The sequence below is a fragment of the Parus major genome, unplaced genomic scaffold (genome assembly GCF_001522545.3).
Source record: "Parus major isolate Abel unplaced genomic scaffold, Parus_major1.1 Scaffold306, whole genome shotgun sequence".
NCBI lineage: Eukaryota > Metazoa > Chordata > Aves > Passeriformes > Paridae > Parus > Parus major.
Genome location: NW_015379275.1, coordinates 24,785 through 45,584, shown reverse-complemented (window position 1 = coordinate 45,584; position 20,800 = coordinate 24,785). Strand labels below are relative to the sequence as shown.

The 20,800-nt window shown below is 42.6% G+C and overlaps 1 protein-coding gene across 1 annotated transcript in view; it reads right to left on the bottom strand.

The window, feature by feature from the left end:
* Positions 1 to 20,752, bottom strand: part of AMMECR1 (AMMECR nuclear protein 1) — an 88,916-nt gene extending 68,164 nt beyond the window's left edge. Inside the window, exon 1 of the mRNA XM_015615987.2 lies at positions 20,308 to 20,752. Coding sequence (XP_015471473.1) covers positions 20,308 to 20,342 — 35 coding nt within the window. The 5' untranslated portion in view covers positions 20,343 to 20,752. The remainder of the gene's footprint in view (positions 1 to 20,307) is intronic.
* Positions 20,753 to 20,800: the final 48 nt, after the last annotated feature.

Genomic DNA, 20,800 nt, shown 5'->3' with positions numbered 1-20,800 from the left:
TACAGAAAAGCAAACACAATTTCCATCCCTGCAAAGCAGCAGCAGAACAGATCACTGAGCACAGACAGACAACCAGTCTGCTGGAAAGAGTACACACAGCTTCTCTGAGAGAAAATTCTACTAAGGCCACAATACATTCTCCCCACACTAATGCAAATTTATATATCCCTCTGAATTTGGGGACCCAACTGTTGGATCCATTGAGATACTGGGCTGAACACCAGATAGTCTTGTGGAAGCAATCCATCAGAATTATTTTGGAAAAAAAACAAAAACAAATGTAAATGTAATCTTCAGCCACTCAAAATTTCAAGACTTGCTGTGACAGCCTGCACATGGATCTGCTACATATTTCAGGCACCTTCGCTATCTTAAAATCAAGATCCAAAGGTTTGCCATACATTGCAACGTTTGCAACAATGCGTAAAAGCACCATGATGTACTCAGATGAACTCAATAAGGGGAAAAAAAATCCCCTTATATTCTAGCCTGTAAGCTTTGTTCTGCTGACTGAGGAATTAGATGTAGGGCAAACAATTGGCAATGCTGTTACCAGCAGAATCACCAGTGGAAATGTGTTATGTGATTGCTTTTTCTTCCACAGCTTCTGGATATACTTGCAGGCACCAGTCTAACTGTTCAATGTGTCAAAAGCTGGAAAAAGAAATTGAGGGGAGTCCCTTAAAAAAAAAATAAATAAAAATTCCCTTCAGTGTAATCTTTAGCACTGCTGGGTACAGCAGCAGGCTTACAGTCTCAACCAGTAGAGCATTCTCAGAGCAGAACACAAATCCAGGTTAAAACAACTTGAGCTACAGTTCTTGTCAGCCTAAAATTAATTCTGGCTGGTTGCAAGAGTCCCATTTTTCCCCAGACCACACAGGAAGAGACTTTATCCCTTAAGCCAGCTCTTTAGCATTTAGGATGCTAAAAGACTCAGCAAAAAATTCTTAAAACTCAGCAAAAAACTAACCTAATAAAAAGCAGCAGAGTATCTGCTGCTGACTTATCAAGCAGAAACAGCACAGCCAGCATATACTGATCGCAATTCAAGTAATTCCAGGGAGGATGTGGGGCACATGTATGAGGATGTTTTGTTTGCCCTGGACATGGAGTCTCATCCAAAGGCCATATTTTACTCATATTACTCACCCAAACCAGCAAACTACAGTCAGAGCATTAATTATGCCTGCAGTAGTCTTGGTATGTAAGTGAAGTCAGATCCGGAAACTGCACTCCAGTTCTATAATGTCATTCAAGTGGCTCACAGGACACAAATACACTACATGAGGTAGTCAGCTATTCAACACGAACAAGACTAAAGAAAAACAAAATTCTGAAAGACACAGAGTTAATCTTGACAACACTACAATGCTTCCACAACAAAGCTTAAACACTTCTCTCTAAAATTAAATACTTTTTCAAACACCACATGAGATGCAAACTGTCTCTCATAACTATGAACAGAAACCTTCAGTGAGATCCCTTCAAATGTCAAAACTGAATTTCAAAAATCATCAGACTGAAAACTCTGGAAAATAACCAGACTGCATTTTAATTTTGACACATCAAAATCTGTGTTCATGCTATGTTTTTGTTCACTAGATATTTTATGAAAGCAAAAAGCTAACATCTTCAAATTAACCTTGAAAATGACACATTTCTGAAGCTAACACAAAAATACAGCTACACAGCACACCAGGAAAGTATATATATAGCCTTTCAAAAGTAGTACCAAGAGTTATCTGAAAATTATTTGGTATAAATATATATACTACCAAAAAGCCCCAAACCAACTCACCATCTATAGATCCCATACAATCATGATTCAATCATTCTAGGAATTAGCTAAAATGAAACAGCTGCAGACCAAATAATTGATCTAAAGATTAGTATTATTTTGTTGCTAATAAATCTGTACATTGGCTAATCAATGAAGTTTCTAAAGGTCAAACAACTGAAGATTTATCTTTACTCCAAAAAACCTAAACATTCAACCATCCTACTGCCCATTCTTTTTTAAATCAACACAGGTGAGGGTAGATAGCTCTTAATGGTCTACAAAAAAAACTAAATATATAAATCCCTTAAAACAACAGAGAGGTCCAAATTGCTCCTTTGTGCATTTCTCACTGTAATGCTTCAAACTGCCAGATTTCCTATTTTCACCTCTTCCAAAGCAGAATAATTCCACTATTGTGGCACCTTGCTCCCTGACCTGACTTCAGGCTGCAACCTCAGATGTGACAGCTGGAGGTTGGTGCCAATTTTTCTTTCAGTAACCTGGGAAAGGTGGGTCTACACTGTGATCAGCAAGGTTTACTGCAAAGTAAAGCATAGACTTTTCTTTCCTCAGATACAGTCACTGGCACAGCATCCACCTCATGAACAACACTCAGCTCTGTGCCAGACCACACACAAGGTGAAGTGGTGGCACATTCCACCTCACAGTGTGAGGTCAGACTTCCTCTGATCATTTCCAGTTTTAGCTGCATAGAGGCTGCCACACCCTCAGCTGCAACCAAGCCTAAAGCACAGGTAGCAGTGAGCATACTTCAGCTGATCTGAAGAGCAAAAAATAATATGTTCAGAAAACCAATACCCCATTCCCTATTCAACATGAACAATAGCACAGTTACTAGTTAATAGGTTCAGTTCCAATCAAGTGAAAAATTATTTATACACATAACATTCTCTAAATTCATTATCTCCACAGAGGTCTGTTATTGACCAATGTTTGCTCCTATTCACCTTCACATCAAGAAAGTTATAAATCTTACTCAAACCACAAGCAGGCTGGAAAGAGGAGTAAAAGTTTCTCTGTCAAAGTAAAACAATTTACTAGAGAACAATCCCCACTAAGTAAGTTAGTAATCCTGATAGACACAATCAGGTCAGAGAGTATCAACTTGGGTGCTCGCAGTGAAACAAGTAATCTGCTAAAAAATAAGTTCTATCGGAAACTGCCTAAAGACAGTTCATCTAACAGTCCTTAGAGATAATAAACTTCATCTATCATCACTATTCCCCAAAAACAGTATTTCTTACACAAGAAAAGCATAAGTGCCAGAGTTTAAAATTCTGTCTTATCCCCACATTCAGATACAGAATTCACTGGTGACAGCACTTAACTTCATGTCAGGAGTATCAGTGGATCCTTACTAGCTACCATGGCTGCACTTGAGGACATGAACAACTTGGCAATGATTGCCAGTGTCAATTAAAAAAAAAACAAAAGAGGAATTTTCAGGCAAGAAATAAAGACAATAAGATGATCTGGAGAAACAAGCTTTGGCACATTATCTTGGTAACTTGAGACTTTCAATGGCAAAGCTACTGTCTTCACTCTTGAAAACTTCATCATCAGAAGATTTCTCTGTCTAGAACATATTACCAAAGCAGAAACAACCAAGAACCAGGATTATTACCATCAGTCCCCTTCCATGGGGGACCCATGAGAAGGTAAAATGCTGCACTGAGGCCTAAACCCCAAGCCCACTCCAATGAACTCAGGAGGACCTTTTAAACTATCAAATCTAGTAATCTTACTACCAAAGGCAATGTATATATATCTTATCATAAAGTAATCAAGATCTATCTAAACTATTTGGTATGACTTCCCCTACTAATCCTATTAGTAGTTACAGTAATGCCACATTGCTCCATAAAGTAGAAACCTTACACTCTAAATCTAAAACTAATTCACAGTCTTATTATATCATTTTGTTCTTTTAACAGTACTGGCATCAAGTTTAAAGAGTTGATCTGTGTCCCTTTGTCTTTAGCTTCCTATGCACACATAAATATATATACACATATACATACACATATATATATATATATATGTATACACACACACACACACACTCACACACACACACACACACACACACACACACACACATATATATAGACAAACCAGTAGGTATACACACACCTTCCCTCAACCAAATTTTGTACCTTTCAGTAATTGTTCTGATCGTCTAAAGTAGCCCAGCCCTTCGCATATTCCTTTGCAAGCTGATTTCACACTTTCAAGCACTCTGGCTGCCCTGCTTTGCCAACACAATGTGTCTTTCTCCTGAGAGCAGCAGAACCATAAACTTTTACAAGTAAACTCTCAGCCACTCCCTTTTAAAAGTGTATTTAATACTTTTCTATTCTTACTTATAATTACTCTTTAAAATAGCCACTTGCTCTTTATGTATCTGTAACATAATGAATGCTAAGCAAACTGACAGTCAACTGATAATACCAGAAAATCATTAAGGAGAGAAACAAACTCCTAACTTATAGAATCAGTTTTTATGTACTCCTGAAGTACATGACATTGTTCTAAAAAATACTGATTTTCATTGCATTTCTAACAGTATAGCCCCTGAAGTATTTCAACCATTCCTGCAAAACATTCTCATTTTCCTTCCAAATTCCCCTCAATAAAACTGTATTTATAATCTACTCATTGCTACTTGGCTGGGTGGGTTGTTGGGGAGAATTACTGGCAAAAGACATTACTTCTGGCTCCAAATGTCCCAAACTACTAGTTCCTGAAGACTAGAAAAATATTTAGGGAAGTATCATTATACAGTCACTGCTTGTACTTCCTTGCCACCCTAGCTTTTCTTTCTGCTCATCTCCACTTCCAACACTCAGTAAATCAAGAGATCTTGTCTCTCTACACAACCATAACTTACTGGCTCTAGCAGGGCGTGAAATGTGTAATCCTCTTCACAGACTCAAAATGTCCATAAAATAATGGTGTTCATGTAACTTGAACAGAAACACAAGATGCAGTACGATTTTCAGAAGGTCTTGTCTTCAATTTGTATTAGCAGACTTAAAACTGTCTGAACTATTCTCAGGGAAAGGATTCACCGAACAGTAGTCTAAAAGATGAAAGAGGATACTGTGACTATGAGAACCCCAAATGAAAAAAACTATTCTGAAAAAAAAATCATTGCAAATTCTGTGACTTAGCTGAGAAGCAACAACAGCCTTTAAATGAGTAAAGCTAACACAAATACAACTGTGATTCATTTCAGATATAGCAGATTACAGTTTAAAAAAAAAAAAAGAAAAAAAAAAAGGGAAAAAAGAAGTATATGCCTCCAAGTTGCCAATTTAGGCAAAAATATCCTGAACTGAGTCTGGAGAGCTTCTTGGCAGGGTTATCCAATCAAGGGAAAAAAGAATTGCAAAAATAGAAAATTTCTCTCCAATCTAACTTGATAAAGAAAAGTAGGTTGAGGTGTCTTATTCTTTACATTAAGAACATAGGGTAGATTGATTGAAGACCTCATCCAGGTTTGTCCACCATAATCACATGGCCAGGAACAAAACCAACCCTTCCAAACACCACTGCAGTGATGCATCCTTAAGTTCCATTTGCCTCCTCTAATAACTTGCATACAGAGAAAGCTGGACAGAAGCTGCAAAGCCCCTGAAACACTCAGAGGTACAACAGCCATTCAGTGTTTTTATGCAAGCATGACTATTATCATACTTATATAAAAACATGGACTATTTTTATGTATGTATGACTATTGTGTTATTGTCTCTTTCATATTTTGACTAATTCAATAACTTAAAAACAAGTAGAGGTCTTACCTGTGGAACCATCTGAACATTACAGATCTCTCTGCAATGGCCTCTACCAAGAAATTTCTGACATCTCCAACTCTCTAAAATTTAGTGCCAAGATATCAGAGACCATTCTGAACTGGCCAAGTTTTCCACTCCAGAGCAATTTCCATATAAACATTCTACATAAAATGACAATCAAGAAAGTGTATTATGCTTATGTTGCCTAGCTATTGGATGTGTATCTGTCATCCACGCATTTATATGATCACTGGTCAGAAAAAGAGTAACATCTCACATTGTAGCAGCAGGGCGTTCATCATGTTCATCTATCTATCACATTTACCCTGTCTAGTCTAACTATTTCAGCTCAGGACAAGCAAGAATCTACTGCTCCTGAGCATCTCAACACATTTGAAAAATAAGAAATCATACTTAAATTAGCAGAATGGCAAAGGGTAGTAGGTTGTCTTTGAGTAGGTTATTCCAAGACCTTTACATTACATATCTGAAGAAACTTAAAACCTTGAAATTCTCCAAAAGGAAAAAAAAAAAAAGCAGCAGGCACCAAACAACCTGAAGCACAGCTTTCATAGTCTCCCAAAAAGAGGTACTGCTGAGAGTTACATGGCTTGAATTTTCTACCTTAAAAGCTCAAGCTGTCCAAGCACAGAAACTGCAAAAATCCATCTCTGAGACGAAAAGAGACCACAAAGGTTAAGTGTACACAGGAAAACTTGTTTCACTTGAACTTTTTTCCTGTAAATTAAGAAAAAGATAATTTGTTTTCCATTTATCCTTCCTTATAACACTTCATTTTTAAGGCTTGGGCTTATCCAGTGTTCCTTCCAAATGAACAACCCCAATATTTATATATTCTCTCAACTTTTAGTCACAATATTTTAGAGGAATTCAGGTACTATGGTGGGAAATATCCCATATATTTCTGCCGCCTGCCTCTTTTCAATTTTTAGTTGAACTGAATCAGATCAGAATCCTGCTCCTATTTTTTAAGGAAGGGTGAGCCTCACTACAACAACTTTGCATTCTATCATCATCTTACTAGGGATCAGCTTTAATACTACATTACCATTTGGTTCTTCAGAGTTTGGATAACTGCTTGTACAACATTGTTTTAGTATGTTTATTCAGTTCTGTTAAAATTGTTAGTATTTCATCTGTTTGGTATGTTCCTGGTTCTCCCCCAGTTACTGCTTTGGTTGGTTCCATTTGTCTGTTATGTAAACCCCTCCCAGTTTTCCTGAATGTTCTCTGCCAATCACCTTTACCCTGCCCCATCTCCCCATCCATCACTGTAAACCCCACCTCTCCTTTCAGCTCCTTCCATGTATATCATCCCTTCCTCAAAACACTACTGGTTGTTATGTTGTATTCCCGCCTTCTTTGTATCCCCATTGGTCCCTGACATTGTAACCTCCTCCCCCTACCCCTCCCTCCATGAGCTCCCATTGGACCCTGGACTGTGCCCGCCCCTGAGATAAAACCCAGTGCACAGGGGTGCTCTGGGCTCTCTTCGGTCCTGATTTCTCTCAGCCCAGATCCTTATGCCTATCCCCTCCCCAAATAAAGCTGTTCCTGGGAAGCACAGCTGAGTGAGTCTCCTCCTTCCTTTTGCCATCACCCATGACGCTTTATTTGGCAGAGCCCGGCAGGATTCAGTGCTCTGAAGGTTCTGCAGTGGGATCACCTTTCCCCTGCAGTTTGCCACTCCTGGCAACTGCCTGTGCCGGAGTGGCACTGTAGAGCTAGACCGGAGCTCTGGTGCGGCCAAGAGCAGCATCACAACACAGTACCACGGCTTGCAATTTTTCATTTATGCCAGTGGCTTGCTAGAGTTTTATTGCCCTGATGCTTAAGAGATACTTCAGTTGCAATTAGTCACCTCCCTTCAGGCACTGCAGAACTCTTTGTAGAGGGTTTCTCACTACACCTTTTCTGTGGGTTTTTCAACTACCCACTCAGTCTCCAGCACTCTGCAGAAACACTACTTAGAGAAGGTTGGTGCAGCACTTTCTTTGCCTACTTAACGAGGCAGTCAAATAAAATACAGAGGACTACAAAATTATGTTTTTTCTTCTTCATAAAGGTCCTTACAAGGGACCTCTGCCTAGCACATAATCTTTCCCAAAAGTCAATCTTTCAGCAAGGTTATTTACACAGAACAGCCTTGCAAACTTGCTATTCCTTGGCAGCTGAACTTACTCTTGTGCTCACTTACTAAGTAAGGAAGATAGTGTGGCACCCAACCCTCATACTCTTACAGTCTGCTGGGGGTTAGGTGTCCTTCCTTTTGTTCCTTCTCACCTATGGAATTTTTCCCCCGCCAGTGGAAGGGAAAAAAACTGACTGCTGGTACTTAGTGGGTGCTTCAGAAACAAAGAGTTTGGCTGGGCCGGGGGGAAGTGAGGAAAAAAAGTGAGGGCAGGGACAGCCGGAGGCTGTCTGGTTGCTTCAGCTTCAGAGCAGGACACCCGCTGGGAGCTGTTGCAGTGGAGAGAAGGGAATTTACCATCATCCAGACAGAACTGCTGCTTCTTCTCCTTCTTCATTGGTGGGCCTCACAGCTGTGCCTGTCCTGCCAGGATGTGTGGCAGTGCCATGCACAGCTGTGGAGCTACTGATACACCTCAGCCAGCGGTCCAGGATCTCTGCTCATTCCTGCCATTCCAGCCGGCTGTTCCTCAGAGTCCTGCAGGAGCACCGGGAATGACTGCCTGAGAAGGCTGTTACGGAGTCCCTGGTTCTGTTTTGTTGCTAACGCTGTAGTTACTGTTGTTTGTTTGCCTCGTTATACATACTAGTAAAGAACTGTTATTCCTATCCCCAGATCTCTGCCTGAGAGCCCCTTGATTTCAAAATTACAATAGTTCAGAGGGAGGGGGTTTACATTTTCATTCCAAGGGAGGCTCCTGCTCTCCCTAGCAGACACCTGTCTTCCAAAACCAAGACAAGAGACATAGAAAAAGGGCTGGAAGCAACCAGATTTACTTAGTTAGCCTACACTGCTGTGCACCAGTGGAGAATCACACACTTTTTCTACCTTAATACACCTAAAACTCATAAATTCTTGAGCTTGACCCACAGAATTCTCATCTGTGTACAAAGCATCACATGGAAAACAGGGAAAGTGTTATAACTTTCAGAAAAGATAAAGCATTAGGAATACTGACACTAAAGATAAAAACTTATGACAGGGATTCTTCTCTCTCTCTCTCTTTTGTCTCAAACATGGCCTCCAAGTACCACTCAGTAAAGCAGATAGTCTCATAGATGCTAGAACCCATGGTGTGCCAACAAAGCCCGGAGAAGAGACATCCTTGGTGTCAGAGGGACAAAAGATAAATTACAGGAGTATGTCTATGGCACATATATTACAACCACTGCAGCCGTAGGTTCAACTTTGCCAAAGGTGCCACAGATTTCAAGCTAATAGAAAGAAAAGCATAAAGTGAGATTTTATATACCATTAAGGATTATGAGAATTCCATCTTTATAACACAAGAGTGCTTTGGGAATACCTACAGATCTCTATATGGCTGCTGTCTCAGTGACCTTGCCACAACTCTGCGGAGCTGTTCTGCATTCCGTAAAATGTCATTCTCATGAAATTAGTACTTTAATAACCCTGGCTGCAAGTACTTAGTGTGGCAAAGCAATATCCACGTACTCACAACAAGCACTCCTTCCAGGAAGTTATCAAAGCCCAATCGGATTACAAAAACTTCAGGCATATCCTGTAAGGCACGGACACAGACATGCAGTCTGTTAGTAGACACCAGTTGTGAAGGGATGACACTAATACAAAAAAATAGATCTCAGCAAATATGCTTCTGAGCAATAGAACAGGAAGTTATCCCACTTCAGAAATGAAGCTCTTTCATGAAAATGAAGGGCTTTTCAGAAGGTCATACAAGTAGCCCAGGAAAGATGCTGACTGGTTTATAGTGCTGGACTGACAAACAGCCCAGCTTTTGGTCACTCAGCATACACCACAATACTATCACCCAGTGAGGAAGTACAGCACTAGGACCCACTCAACAGTCATATTCCATCTGAGAGCCATTACACTCGCAGCATGCTTTTTTATCACAGACATGTTTTTGAGAATTTGTCAATTAACCATTGTAGAGCTGCCCCATCTTGTTATTTAATTGCAAACTTTGCAGTGCTGAGTACCAGTCTTAATAACCCACTCCTTAGGAGCATAAGCATAATAAAAAAAAGTCAAGCATTTTCATAATGCTTTGTTAATGAGGGTCAGGGCCTGGCTGGACTTGTTTTGGCCTCCAGCCCAGCAACAATTTCTATATTGGCCAAACTCTGGTGAGTCTATTATTTTAAAATAATTTACGTATTTCCTGCCTTCCATGGAGATTCTTGCCACAAACCACCATATATACATATATATATATATGGCATATATCAAACAACTAACACTTCTACTTCTGAAGACAATAATTTGATGCTACAGAAAACCTGCACTTAATTGTAAACACTTAATGCAAAAACAGACAGGTCCACACACTGAGCTTACTCCATTAATTATGGCATGAGTTTTGAGAGAACCAAAAACTAAGGACTACACTTCATGCATTGACTGGTCACAGTCTAGATCTGTAAACTGAGCAAAATTAACCAGCCCAGAGTTCCAAACTTTTATTTTCTGGTTGTCTCTTAATTGTCAGTGACTAAAGTGTGTCAACATTAAATTTCTCTTGTTTTAGTATTCAATGCTAGATAACAATACTATTGTATTTAACTCACATCTGAACAGAAAGCAGAACTGCATACTCTTTCAGCAGCTCCAAATAAAATATCTGCATTCTTAAATCATTAAATTCTCAACCATTTCTAGCAAAAAATATTGAAGTTAGATGTGTAAAGTAAACCAAATCTAGACACAAAATATATTTTTCTGACAGTCAGAGAGTAAAAATGTCAAGAACAATGTTAAAATTTGAATTTCCATGAAAATCTTTAGCAGGAACATAAAGCCCAAATAGAATACAGAAAATGTGACAAACAGTATAAATGTAACTAAACCAAAGGAGGCAATAAAAATGAATGACTGATGGTACAAGGAGAGGTAGTTGCTGACTCCTCTTCACCCTACAAGGAGTATGAGAAAAAATTAACTTCCACAGAATTAGTACTACAGAGAATCAGAGCACTTAGTATCTTTGTGGTGACTGCTTTTAGCTAAAGAAATAAAACCAGAAACAAAACAAAGACTGTCAGTGATACGATTTCCTGTACTAATAGAAACTACCTCATCTACATGTAAGAACAGCTCACTAAAGTGAATTTATGAAGGAAAAAGTCCTCAAATTACAGATAACCTAATCAGGAGTTTATAACATCATTATTTTCTCAGGTCACCAATCATATCAGAGGATGAACCTACTGGCAAAGGTAACTCCTTTGTGAAGCCATGCAACTTCATCCCTTCTGCTCCTCTGCTGCACCAAGATGCATTCACCAGATCTGCTTTCAAATATGCTGAGAATTCCTTGCTGAGCACTGCCAATACCAGCCAAAATACACATTCTCTACTGCACTATATTTTCAAAGCATCTACCACAGAATGCCACTCTGAAAGATCCACCACTTCATATTCCAACATTTAACATTCAACAGTAAAGACCAATACATCCTGTTAATTGAGAAGAAAATACTGAACCTTATACAGATTTATGTAACATACACATGAAAACCAGAATCAAGTCAGACAGACTCACAGACATGAAAGAACACTTCCCTGTGTGCTTCCTTGTTGATCTTTGGCCATGACCAAGAAATCATTGTAGCTGTTCTGTAATATTGGAGTGTAACAATAAATACAAATTATTACCGAGTCTGCCACAAATCAGTGTAAGCCTCCACTGCCATACAACCAAGTCCTGCAGAGAAACAACACAATTTCATATTCCTGACAAGAGCAGTAATGACAATAGGTACAGCTCAATTCTGCACAAGGATTGCAGGGAAAGGGAACTGCTGGGTTTTTTAAGACAATATGAAATTCTAAGTTTCCAGGCGAAGTTTCATAGAAAAGCTTTTAAAGAAGAATATACCAAAACAAGCAAGGAATTAAGTGCAATGTTCCAACATTATAGTAAGTTGTGGAGACTAAAGCAGGAGGTCAGGCTGCAGAAGAACAAGAAATTGAGAAAAGCATGAAATCCTATCAACTGCAAGCCATAACATTCTTATTCACATGTATGTGTAAGTATAGGTACACACCTACAGACAAGTGTCATCTCTCTTCAATCCCTTAATAGAAAGCATCGGACAGTTAACAGTGTGGGAAAAAAATCAGCTTTGGGGCTGTACAGGAGGATTTTAAGCTATTTCAATCTAAATTACCAGCAATTCTCCACCATTACCAACACTTTACCAAGACTCAGTAATTAAGGAAAAATCTTGGATATCCAGTAACTCTAGAACCATTTCTTTACTACAAGGTTAAGTTACACTCACTTTGAGTAGAAACACAACTTCCTCTGAGTGAGAAAACTAACGGGCACAAGACTAGCTAACTCTGTATTTTTAAACTGTATTGAATTGAAATGTTTCCAAACTTCACTAACAAAATATTAAGGTAGTGTAGTACTGCTACCCCATACCCTTTCAGACTATGTAAATTAACAGATCTTAGACCTGAAAACACAATGAAATACAAAAGTCAGGCACATCAACATGGCCACAGATCTGCATCTCTGTCCTGAAGCCAAACAAACAGCTGCTGCAAAATACCACAAGTCATCAATGAAGAAAGGAACAGATAACTTTCTGAGTGAAGTCTATAGCACAAAAAATATCACCTGAATAATATTTTAATCCAGAGGTCTTCAATCAGAAGATGGTCAAGCCATACAGATTACTCCTATGGCAAAAAATGTGGTAGCTAGCAACACTTCCACGTGTGCACAGGGCTGTCAGCTTCTCTAAAGCATCAAAACCACCACAGGTACAGAGGTCAGCTACAGGCACCACTTATTGCCTCTGGTACAGTCCCCTGACAGATGAGAAAGATGTGAGCCAGTCTTCATCTAGGCATTTGAATACAATTTCCAAAGAGCTATTCAGACAGATGGGAAACAGGGCATGGGTCCCATTATTCATTCCAGCTGCAAACCCATGTTCGTGGTTACCAAGTACCAGATGACAGGGGCAGAACAAATGATTCCACTTAAAAACTGTATCAAGTACAGGTGTTCACCACTAAAATAAACCTGCTCACTAGTAGGACACCTTCAGAAGGAACAATTAATTCAAAAAGTAAACAATTGGCAAAAGAATTAATCTGATGGACTGTCGCCCTGAAAACTCCGCTTTTGAGCTTGCTGACATGGTTTTCTAAAGACTTTCCCAGGACAGTAACTGTAAACATAGATATGTGTACATTCTTTCTGTTACACATCTTGTGATGGGCATCTCTCATGACCAGTGCAGTGAGAAAGTGTTATCCTGACCATCCAATCCCTGGCTGTGGTCAGAAGCTTATAAATCCTGGGAGGAAAAATAAACTCTCTCTTCCTTTCACCACACCTCGAGCTGTGTCCGTGTGATCTATTCATCTTCAGCGGCAACATCTGGTGAACCTCCGACATGTGCTGCAGGCAACGGTTACAGGGTACTATCTAGCCTGTGGCTATGACTGGTTTTGGGCTCTCTCCTACGGAGGGCCTGGTTATGGAAATATGGCATGCAGTGTTTGATCAGAGAGGGATTGATGTGTCGTATGCTTTCAGCGATTGTGTGAGTATGGGAGAATTGAGGGTTTTTTTCCTGTGGTTGAAGAGATTTTTTTGCAGTCGGCTTGGTACACTTTAGGTGATTCCCTGCTCGAGGCTCTGCTGGTCGGTTATGAGCCCCAGGTGCTCCGGCTGCTCGGGATCTGGCGCAGGTGCGGTGGCATTCTGAGGAGCTGCGCGTCCTCTTCTACCAGGTCGAGAGCTGTTTCCTCTGCCCTGGGTGAGAGGTCTGGCTCTGGCTCCGGCTGTGGAAGCGGGGTGGGGCTCTCCCTCTCCCCTGGTGGCACGGAGCCGGGGGGCAGCTGTGTCTCGGGTCCCGAGGTCGGCTCCCCCGGGATCGCCGGGGCCCCCAGTGGGTTGAACGGGGGCGCCATGGGACCGGTGGGCGTAACACCGCCTCGGCCAGCGCCCCAGAGGCGTAGGCCTGAGGCGGGGTTGGATCCTTGCCAATGGGCTGTTGGGGGCACCGCGGACCCAGGGGGTGTAACCCCGCCTCGGCCAGCGCCCCAGCGGTGTATGCCTGGGGCCAGGTCGCCTCCTTCGTGTGACCTCCCGGCGCAGACCAATGAGGGGCTGCCTGAACAGGGGGTGGTGCCACCCCTGGGGGATTCCTCAGGGACAGTCCCATGTCCCTATTGCGGCTGGGCCATGCCCTGCCCCACGGTGGGGGACGGGACAGGCCCAGGCTGCGCGCCGGCAGCCGCGCACGCTGTTCCAGTGGAGGAGAGGCCAGCGCTGCTTTTTGGACCTTTTGCCCCTCAAAAGACACTGTTAAGGGCAATTCAGAGCACTGCTCCACCCCGTGCCAGATTTGTGGGGCATGGGGATGGGTGCTGTGAGTGGTGCAGACACCGGGCCGGGTTCTGCCGGCCCCATGCTGCGGGTTTCCCCTCCTGCGAGCCCGGGTTGTCCCCTGGCAGCAGAGCAGGACGGTGCTGCGGCTTTGCAGGCTGTGCCTGTACCAGCGCCTCAGTCCCCCCTGGTGCTGGAGGCGGGTTGTGCCGAGCTGGCTCCAACCCACCCTGCCTCAGGTTCCCAGGCATCACCTGAGCCTGCGGCTGGAGGTGGCCCTCCCCTGTCGTCTCCTGCGGCCGCAGCAGACCAAGGTCCTGCACTGTTTACCGTTGGCTCCAGTGGTGCTGCCGCAGGACAGAAGCCAGTGGCCTCCATGGACAAAGGGTCCCAGGCTGCTGGAGCCTCTTTGGCTGGCCTGTGAACTTTGTCCTCTTGTCAAATGACTGTGCAGCTGAGCGTATCAGGCATTCCATGTGCTTCCGAATGCTTTGGTCCGGTGGGTGAGGGCATGAGTGCTCTTCTTGTGGTGTGGTTGAATACCACTGCTCAAGGCATCATTGTTCACCTAGGGGACATTGATTCAGATTTCCTGGGGTGCATTTCTGCCATGGGCTCCACACTCACCCCTCCTGTTCCTATCCCTGCGGGACCCGGATTTGCTCATCTTGTGTCTTTTGAGTCTTGTGTTCGCAGAGCTGAGAACCACCTGCGGGGAGATGGTGGCTTCAGGTTCCCTGGACCTCCCTGGGTCACTGGACTGCTGTTCTGACAGCCAGGGATCATCCTGAACGGGTCTGCACCCTGTCCATCTTTGGTGAGATGCTGTCAGATTAGCTTCTGTGGGTTTTTGACACTGGCCATCACGATTGTCAGGTTTGCTGACGGGCCCCCAGAGTGACCCTTGGACCCAATGATTACACATTCAACGCAAAGAAGAACTTGAGACTGACTCTTTGTTCAGCAGATTTTGTTGTCCTTTCTCATGACAGACTAGTCACCCTCCGTGACTTGATGCAGGAACAGTTGGATCACGGTGATCTGGAGCTTCGACCAGTCCCTGGGACATTCCTGTTTTCTGTATCAATAAGTCTGGGAAATGGAGTTTATTGAACTCCAGAAAGTTCATGCTATGATGGAAAGCATGGGGATGTTGCAGGCTAGCATGTCTTCACCTGCCAAGCTTCCTGCTGATTGGCTAGTCCTCATCGTGGATCTGAAGGATTGTTTCTTTACAATTCCTCTGCCTCCCGATGACAGACTGAAATTTGCCTTTCTGGTGCCAGCTATCATTAATGCTGAGCCCACACAGAGATATCAATGGAGGTTTTGCCATAAGGCTTGTGAAAATTTGCTGGCATTTGCCAATGATGTGGGGCTCTAGCCCTCTCTGGAGTTTGCAAGCAGTTTCCTGCTGCTCATCTCTACAATCTCCCTGAAATTATTTGAGGGTCAAAAATAATTTTTGGGATGAACAGTCCTGCATCTGGAGGTGCAATTATTTTTTTTGCATTCAGTGCAGACACTGTATGAATGATGTCCAGATATTAATGGATTTTTACATGCTTGTACCCTTATATGGGACTGACCATGACACAACTGTCTCCCTTGTTTGGTCTATTAAAGGGGGACTCTGAATTAAAGTCACCTCTGACACTGACCCCACAGGCACAGTAGATGCTGGAGGAGGTTCTGCGAGCAGTTTCTGCTCCTCAAGTTTATTACATTAATCCTTCCATTGATGTTGCTGGTTTTTTTTCATTGCCACTCCACATTTGCATTCCACAGGTATCACTGGCCAATGAAAACACTGGAAATGTCATTGCTACCTGGAAGGATGGATCTGAGTGGCAGGTTTTAGAGAGTCATGAGGCTGGATCAGCCCAATTGGTGGAATTACAGACTGCTGTCATAGCATTTCATAAGTTTTCCCAGGCACCTTTCAATTTGGCCATGGATTCTGCCTCCGTGACCAAACTGGGAGCCATCCACAAACAGGTGTTGATGTTGGATATTTGTTTCATTTATTTTTGGGTTTTGTTGTTTTGTTTTTGGTTTTTTGTTTTTTGTAATAACGAAAGGGTGAGATATCACCCTGAAATGACAGCTTTCTGATTGTATGTAGTATTGTATTTTCCTGTTATTTATTTTTTTGATTGTTTATAATGTTGCTAGTCTCTTTGTTAATTTTTCTTTTCTTTTTGTTAAACCAAAAAGGGTGAGATGTCGCCCTGAAAACTCAGCTTCTGAGCTTGCTGACATGGTTTTCTAAAGACTTTCCCAGGACAGTAACTGTAAACATAGATATGTGTACATTCTTTCTGTTACACGTCTTGCGATGGGCATCTCTCATGGCGAGTGCAGTGAGAAAGTGTTATCCTGACCATCCAATCCCTGGCTGTGGTCAGAAGCCTATAAATCCTGGGAGGAAAAATAAACTCTCTCTTCCTTTCACCACACCTTGAGCTGTGTCCGTGTGATCTATTCAACTTCAGCAGCAACAATGGACCTCCAGACAATGTCTTCTCCACAAAGATGTTGATATTAAAATTAAGTAGGCAAGATGAAGAGCTTGAAGCAAACACTGTGCAGGACAAAAACTCAGAAAGGTGACTTCTGTGTGCCAAGAGAAATCATTACAGTGAGCAGAGACATGAGACTCTAAGAAAAAAGTCCTCCTCATTATCCACAGCACCACTTCAACTGAACTCCTCTTCACACACTTACCCTTCCTCTCTTGCACAACATTCTTGCACTTCCAATGAAACACTTTCTTACTAGAAGGAAAACAGCAGTGAGCAGCAGTGTGACCTTTGAGCCCCTTCACACTGATAGACACTTCCTCTCTACTTCCAAAATGGGAGGCAGGACCTGGTATTGTTTCCACTAATCATGATGATACATCTTGTGCATTGAACAAGACCAAACCAGAAAAGCAATAAACGGATATAAGTTATTTGTCAGAAAAGTAAGAAACATAGGAAAAAAAGGCTACTCAGTTTTCCTTCTCCGTAAATGAGTGGGCTAAAATGCTTTTACAACTCTTCCCACATTCCCTTACAATTAATTTCTACAGACACTTCTAAAAAAAACAAGTTCAGTGTTCTGTAACTTTACTCATCAAACTGAGTCTCAAAAACAGTGTCTAAATGACACTTTGTCCACAAGACAATTTTACTTGGGTCAGCAATTTTCAAATTTTATACCAGTGTTCACACCGCCCAGATAACTTCTACATGTTTTCTGCACCTGTAGTTTGAGAGCCACCACACTAGTAGAAGCAAGGTATAGGCTGTGAAGGACATACCCTGCAAAGAACGGAAAGGGTGGATAAGAGAGAAACTCAAAGTCAAGTGAAATTAAAGGTATGAGAAAGTTCAATTAAGAGTGACAGAATAAAATGTCAGCAGATCTATGGAGCCTACAAGAGGAGAGGAAGTCTATGGCTGGAAAAACTTGCTCAGGCTATTCTCAACAAAACACTGCTGAAGAGATCCAGTGTCTTCCAGCTATCTTCTTTTGACTCCATGAGTCATCACCCTCTCCAGCCCAACACCTCCCTAGCAATACCCTCGACACCCTATTCTCTGTGCTTTACGAAGTCCAGAGATAGGAAAATGCCAAATATTTCATCCATGTATGGCTGCCACAGAGTTCAAAATCCACACCCTTTCAAAACAAGCTTTTCCACTCATTCTTACTGCCTTGAATTTGCTGCCCTGATGCCGTCCTCATTTTGGCATCACAAAGTCAGAAAAATCCAGAGGTGTCATGTCACAGGCAGGTTTTGTTCTAAAGACAACATGCCAGAACCCCTTGTTGAAGCAATTCAGCCACCTGCTTTTCTTTGATCATCCCCAGTTTTGTTGTTCAAAGACCTGCAAGGAATATGAGTCATGTCTGTGTGAGGATACCTAGTCACAGGTCTTTCATCCTCCCTTTAATTAACATAACTTAAAAATATAATTTTATAATTTACATATATTACCTTGTTTTAGGCTAGTCTTCTTAGACCAGATATTTAATTCCATGGACAAAATCTCCAAATGAATTTGAGGCAGAAACCTGCAATACACATTCACTGAAAAACACTAGTTCTCATTCAGGTTTTTTTCAGGACTCATTCAGGACAGGATGAAGCCCAGCTTCAAAGTTGACATCTCTGTGAGATACTCAGTTATTGATAAGACTGCCTGTAAATCTTGTGAATGCTAGAAATCATGCTGCCTCTGAGCACCTGGGAGGAGCAATTTATTCACTGACCTAAATTTTACATGTAATACTGAACAACTTTTTCAAAGTTGCATCCCCAACTGCACAAACATGATCAGTTCACAAGGCTGCTGAAAGCAGCAGTTCTGCCATCTGTCTGCCTATTTCCACCTCACATTTGTGCAGGAACATATGTTTGTGAAGCCATGCCATGATCCAGAAAGAATCAAACTCTGTAACTGATCAGGGAAAAATATAAAATTACTGTTAGATCATTTCCTGATCTGTACAACCATGCATGCTGACACAAGCATGGGAAAAAACAGGAATTACATTACTAATTTTAATGAGAGGGCCACTTTCGATGCAGCAACTTTTTACTAGGTTTAGTGACTAAATCGGAAGAACACATACGAGTTTCAGAAAAATTCACATAATTTTACTTAGTTTGCAATTGTGTTGTTAAAATAAGAAGCAGAAGGAAAAAAGTGAAGTGATCTACTGCTTACTAAGAGGAATCAAAGTGCTTACTGGGAAACATTTAAGTGCTGAGGTCTTCATCCCTGCCTCAGTTTCCTCCACTAATAAAACAGATGGTAGAACTGATCAGTTCAACAAAACTTCCTGCAACACAGATAAAAAACCATAACACAAAGGTAACATTGTTACAGAGACACATATAGAATTAAACTCTCCTACAGCAATGCAAGAGTGAAACAGTACAAAGCTGATTTGCAACCTGGAGTGGTCTGGGATGGAGAATGGACACAAGACTGCACAGCAAATTGGCTACTCCGAACAGCAGTTGTTAAACAGTTGGTATCTACAAAAGGACAGATGTCGATTTGCAAAAGACCTGGGTAAAGAAACAGTGGAGTCTCCCTGCCCTCCTTTCATTACTGGTACTCTGATGAAATCACATAGGAGTTATGAAGAGCACATAGGGAAGACTTGCTGGGGTGGCAGGTTAAGTAGGAATCCACAGAGCTGGGTTGTCATGACAGCAGCTGAAAGTATGCAAGAGATGTATAGATCCTGGGTGTCAGAACAGCAAGGACTACAAATAAGATTATTAATACATTACATTTTTAAACAGCAAGAAGCATACACTACATTTCATTAATGAAACACAGACTGCATGATAACTGTTTGCATTGGTGAAAGTGCATGAGGGTCCAGGACATATCCAAAAAACTTGTATTTATTAAGTACTGAGAAAGCACAGGTTCTTACAAACTTGATAGTCATGCTATACGTAAGAGGAAAAAAGTGACATGCACTCTGGTGGACCAATGCAGTCAAGTCTCAGCTGGAGCTTGGAAACTCACCACATGAGCTCCATTTCATTTAAAAGCAAAGTAAAACAGTGGAAACTCCATTTCCCCCTTACATTAACTCTGCAATCAAGCCGACTGGGATCATGCAACAACTCGGTAACTCATCTCGGCTAAAAGGAAGTAACTTCCTGTCAGAGAGAAGTTACTCCCGAAGTGTCTGAGCTCTACTTGCAGCAGCATGCCAGCTCTCCGGCACAGGCAGGCTGCAGGTTCTGACATGCTGGGCAACACCATCCTGGCAGGTCACTTCTGAAGCTGATGGGGCACAGGGTTCAAGACAAACACTGAACAAGAGTGGCCAAGGATGGGACCAAAACAGGCCTTTGTTGGACACACTTGCAAGGAAGCTTGAGGGAGCTTAGAGGGAGGATAGGAGTAACAGGTGTTTATGTGATCTGTTCAAAACTCTGTGAATTTAATGTGGTGGATTACTCGAGGACTTGGGATATCTAACACTGGGTGGTCCTCAGGAGTCATTATAAAGCAAGAACTCTGCATGATCTGAGACCAAAGTAGGTTTACAAGTGCCAGGCGCAGGGAATGTACAGGTACACTAGTGTTCACAAACCCGGGACTCGCACAACAGGGCTCTTACACTGGGTACTCACCATCCAGCACTGGTGAAGGAGAGGCCCGCACTCATGTGGAACACATGGACAGCGAGAGACTGCCTAGTGAAGGGGTCCCAGTAAGGACTATTGGTGAAACTTGCGGGGCGTGAGCTACTCAGGCGCTGCTGAACACAGCCCACGAGCGGGGAAAGGGCACTACCCACGGAGCGCAGCGGCCGGAGTTGGCCGCAGAACCTGGCACAAAGGCGGCCGCTCGGAGAAGGGCGCTGCCAGAGGTGTGAGGGATCACGGGGAAGATGCCACCAGCGAGCCCCGTGCTCGACGAGCCAAGAGGGGCCGAGGAGGGGTCACCAAGATGCGGGCGAGCCCGGCAAGAGGGCAGAGCGCCTCCCGGGAAGCGGCGGCGCCCGCGGGCCGGGCCCAGGGCCAGGCATGGGGCCAGGCGAGGACAGCGGCCGGGCGACGGCAGTGGGGAAGGTGCCGGGCGGGAGGCGGTAGCCGGCAGGGAGGGAAGGGAGGGAAGGGAGGG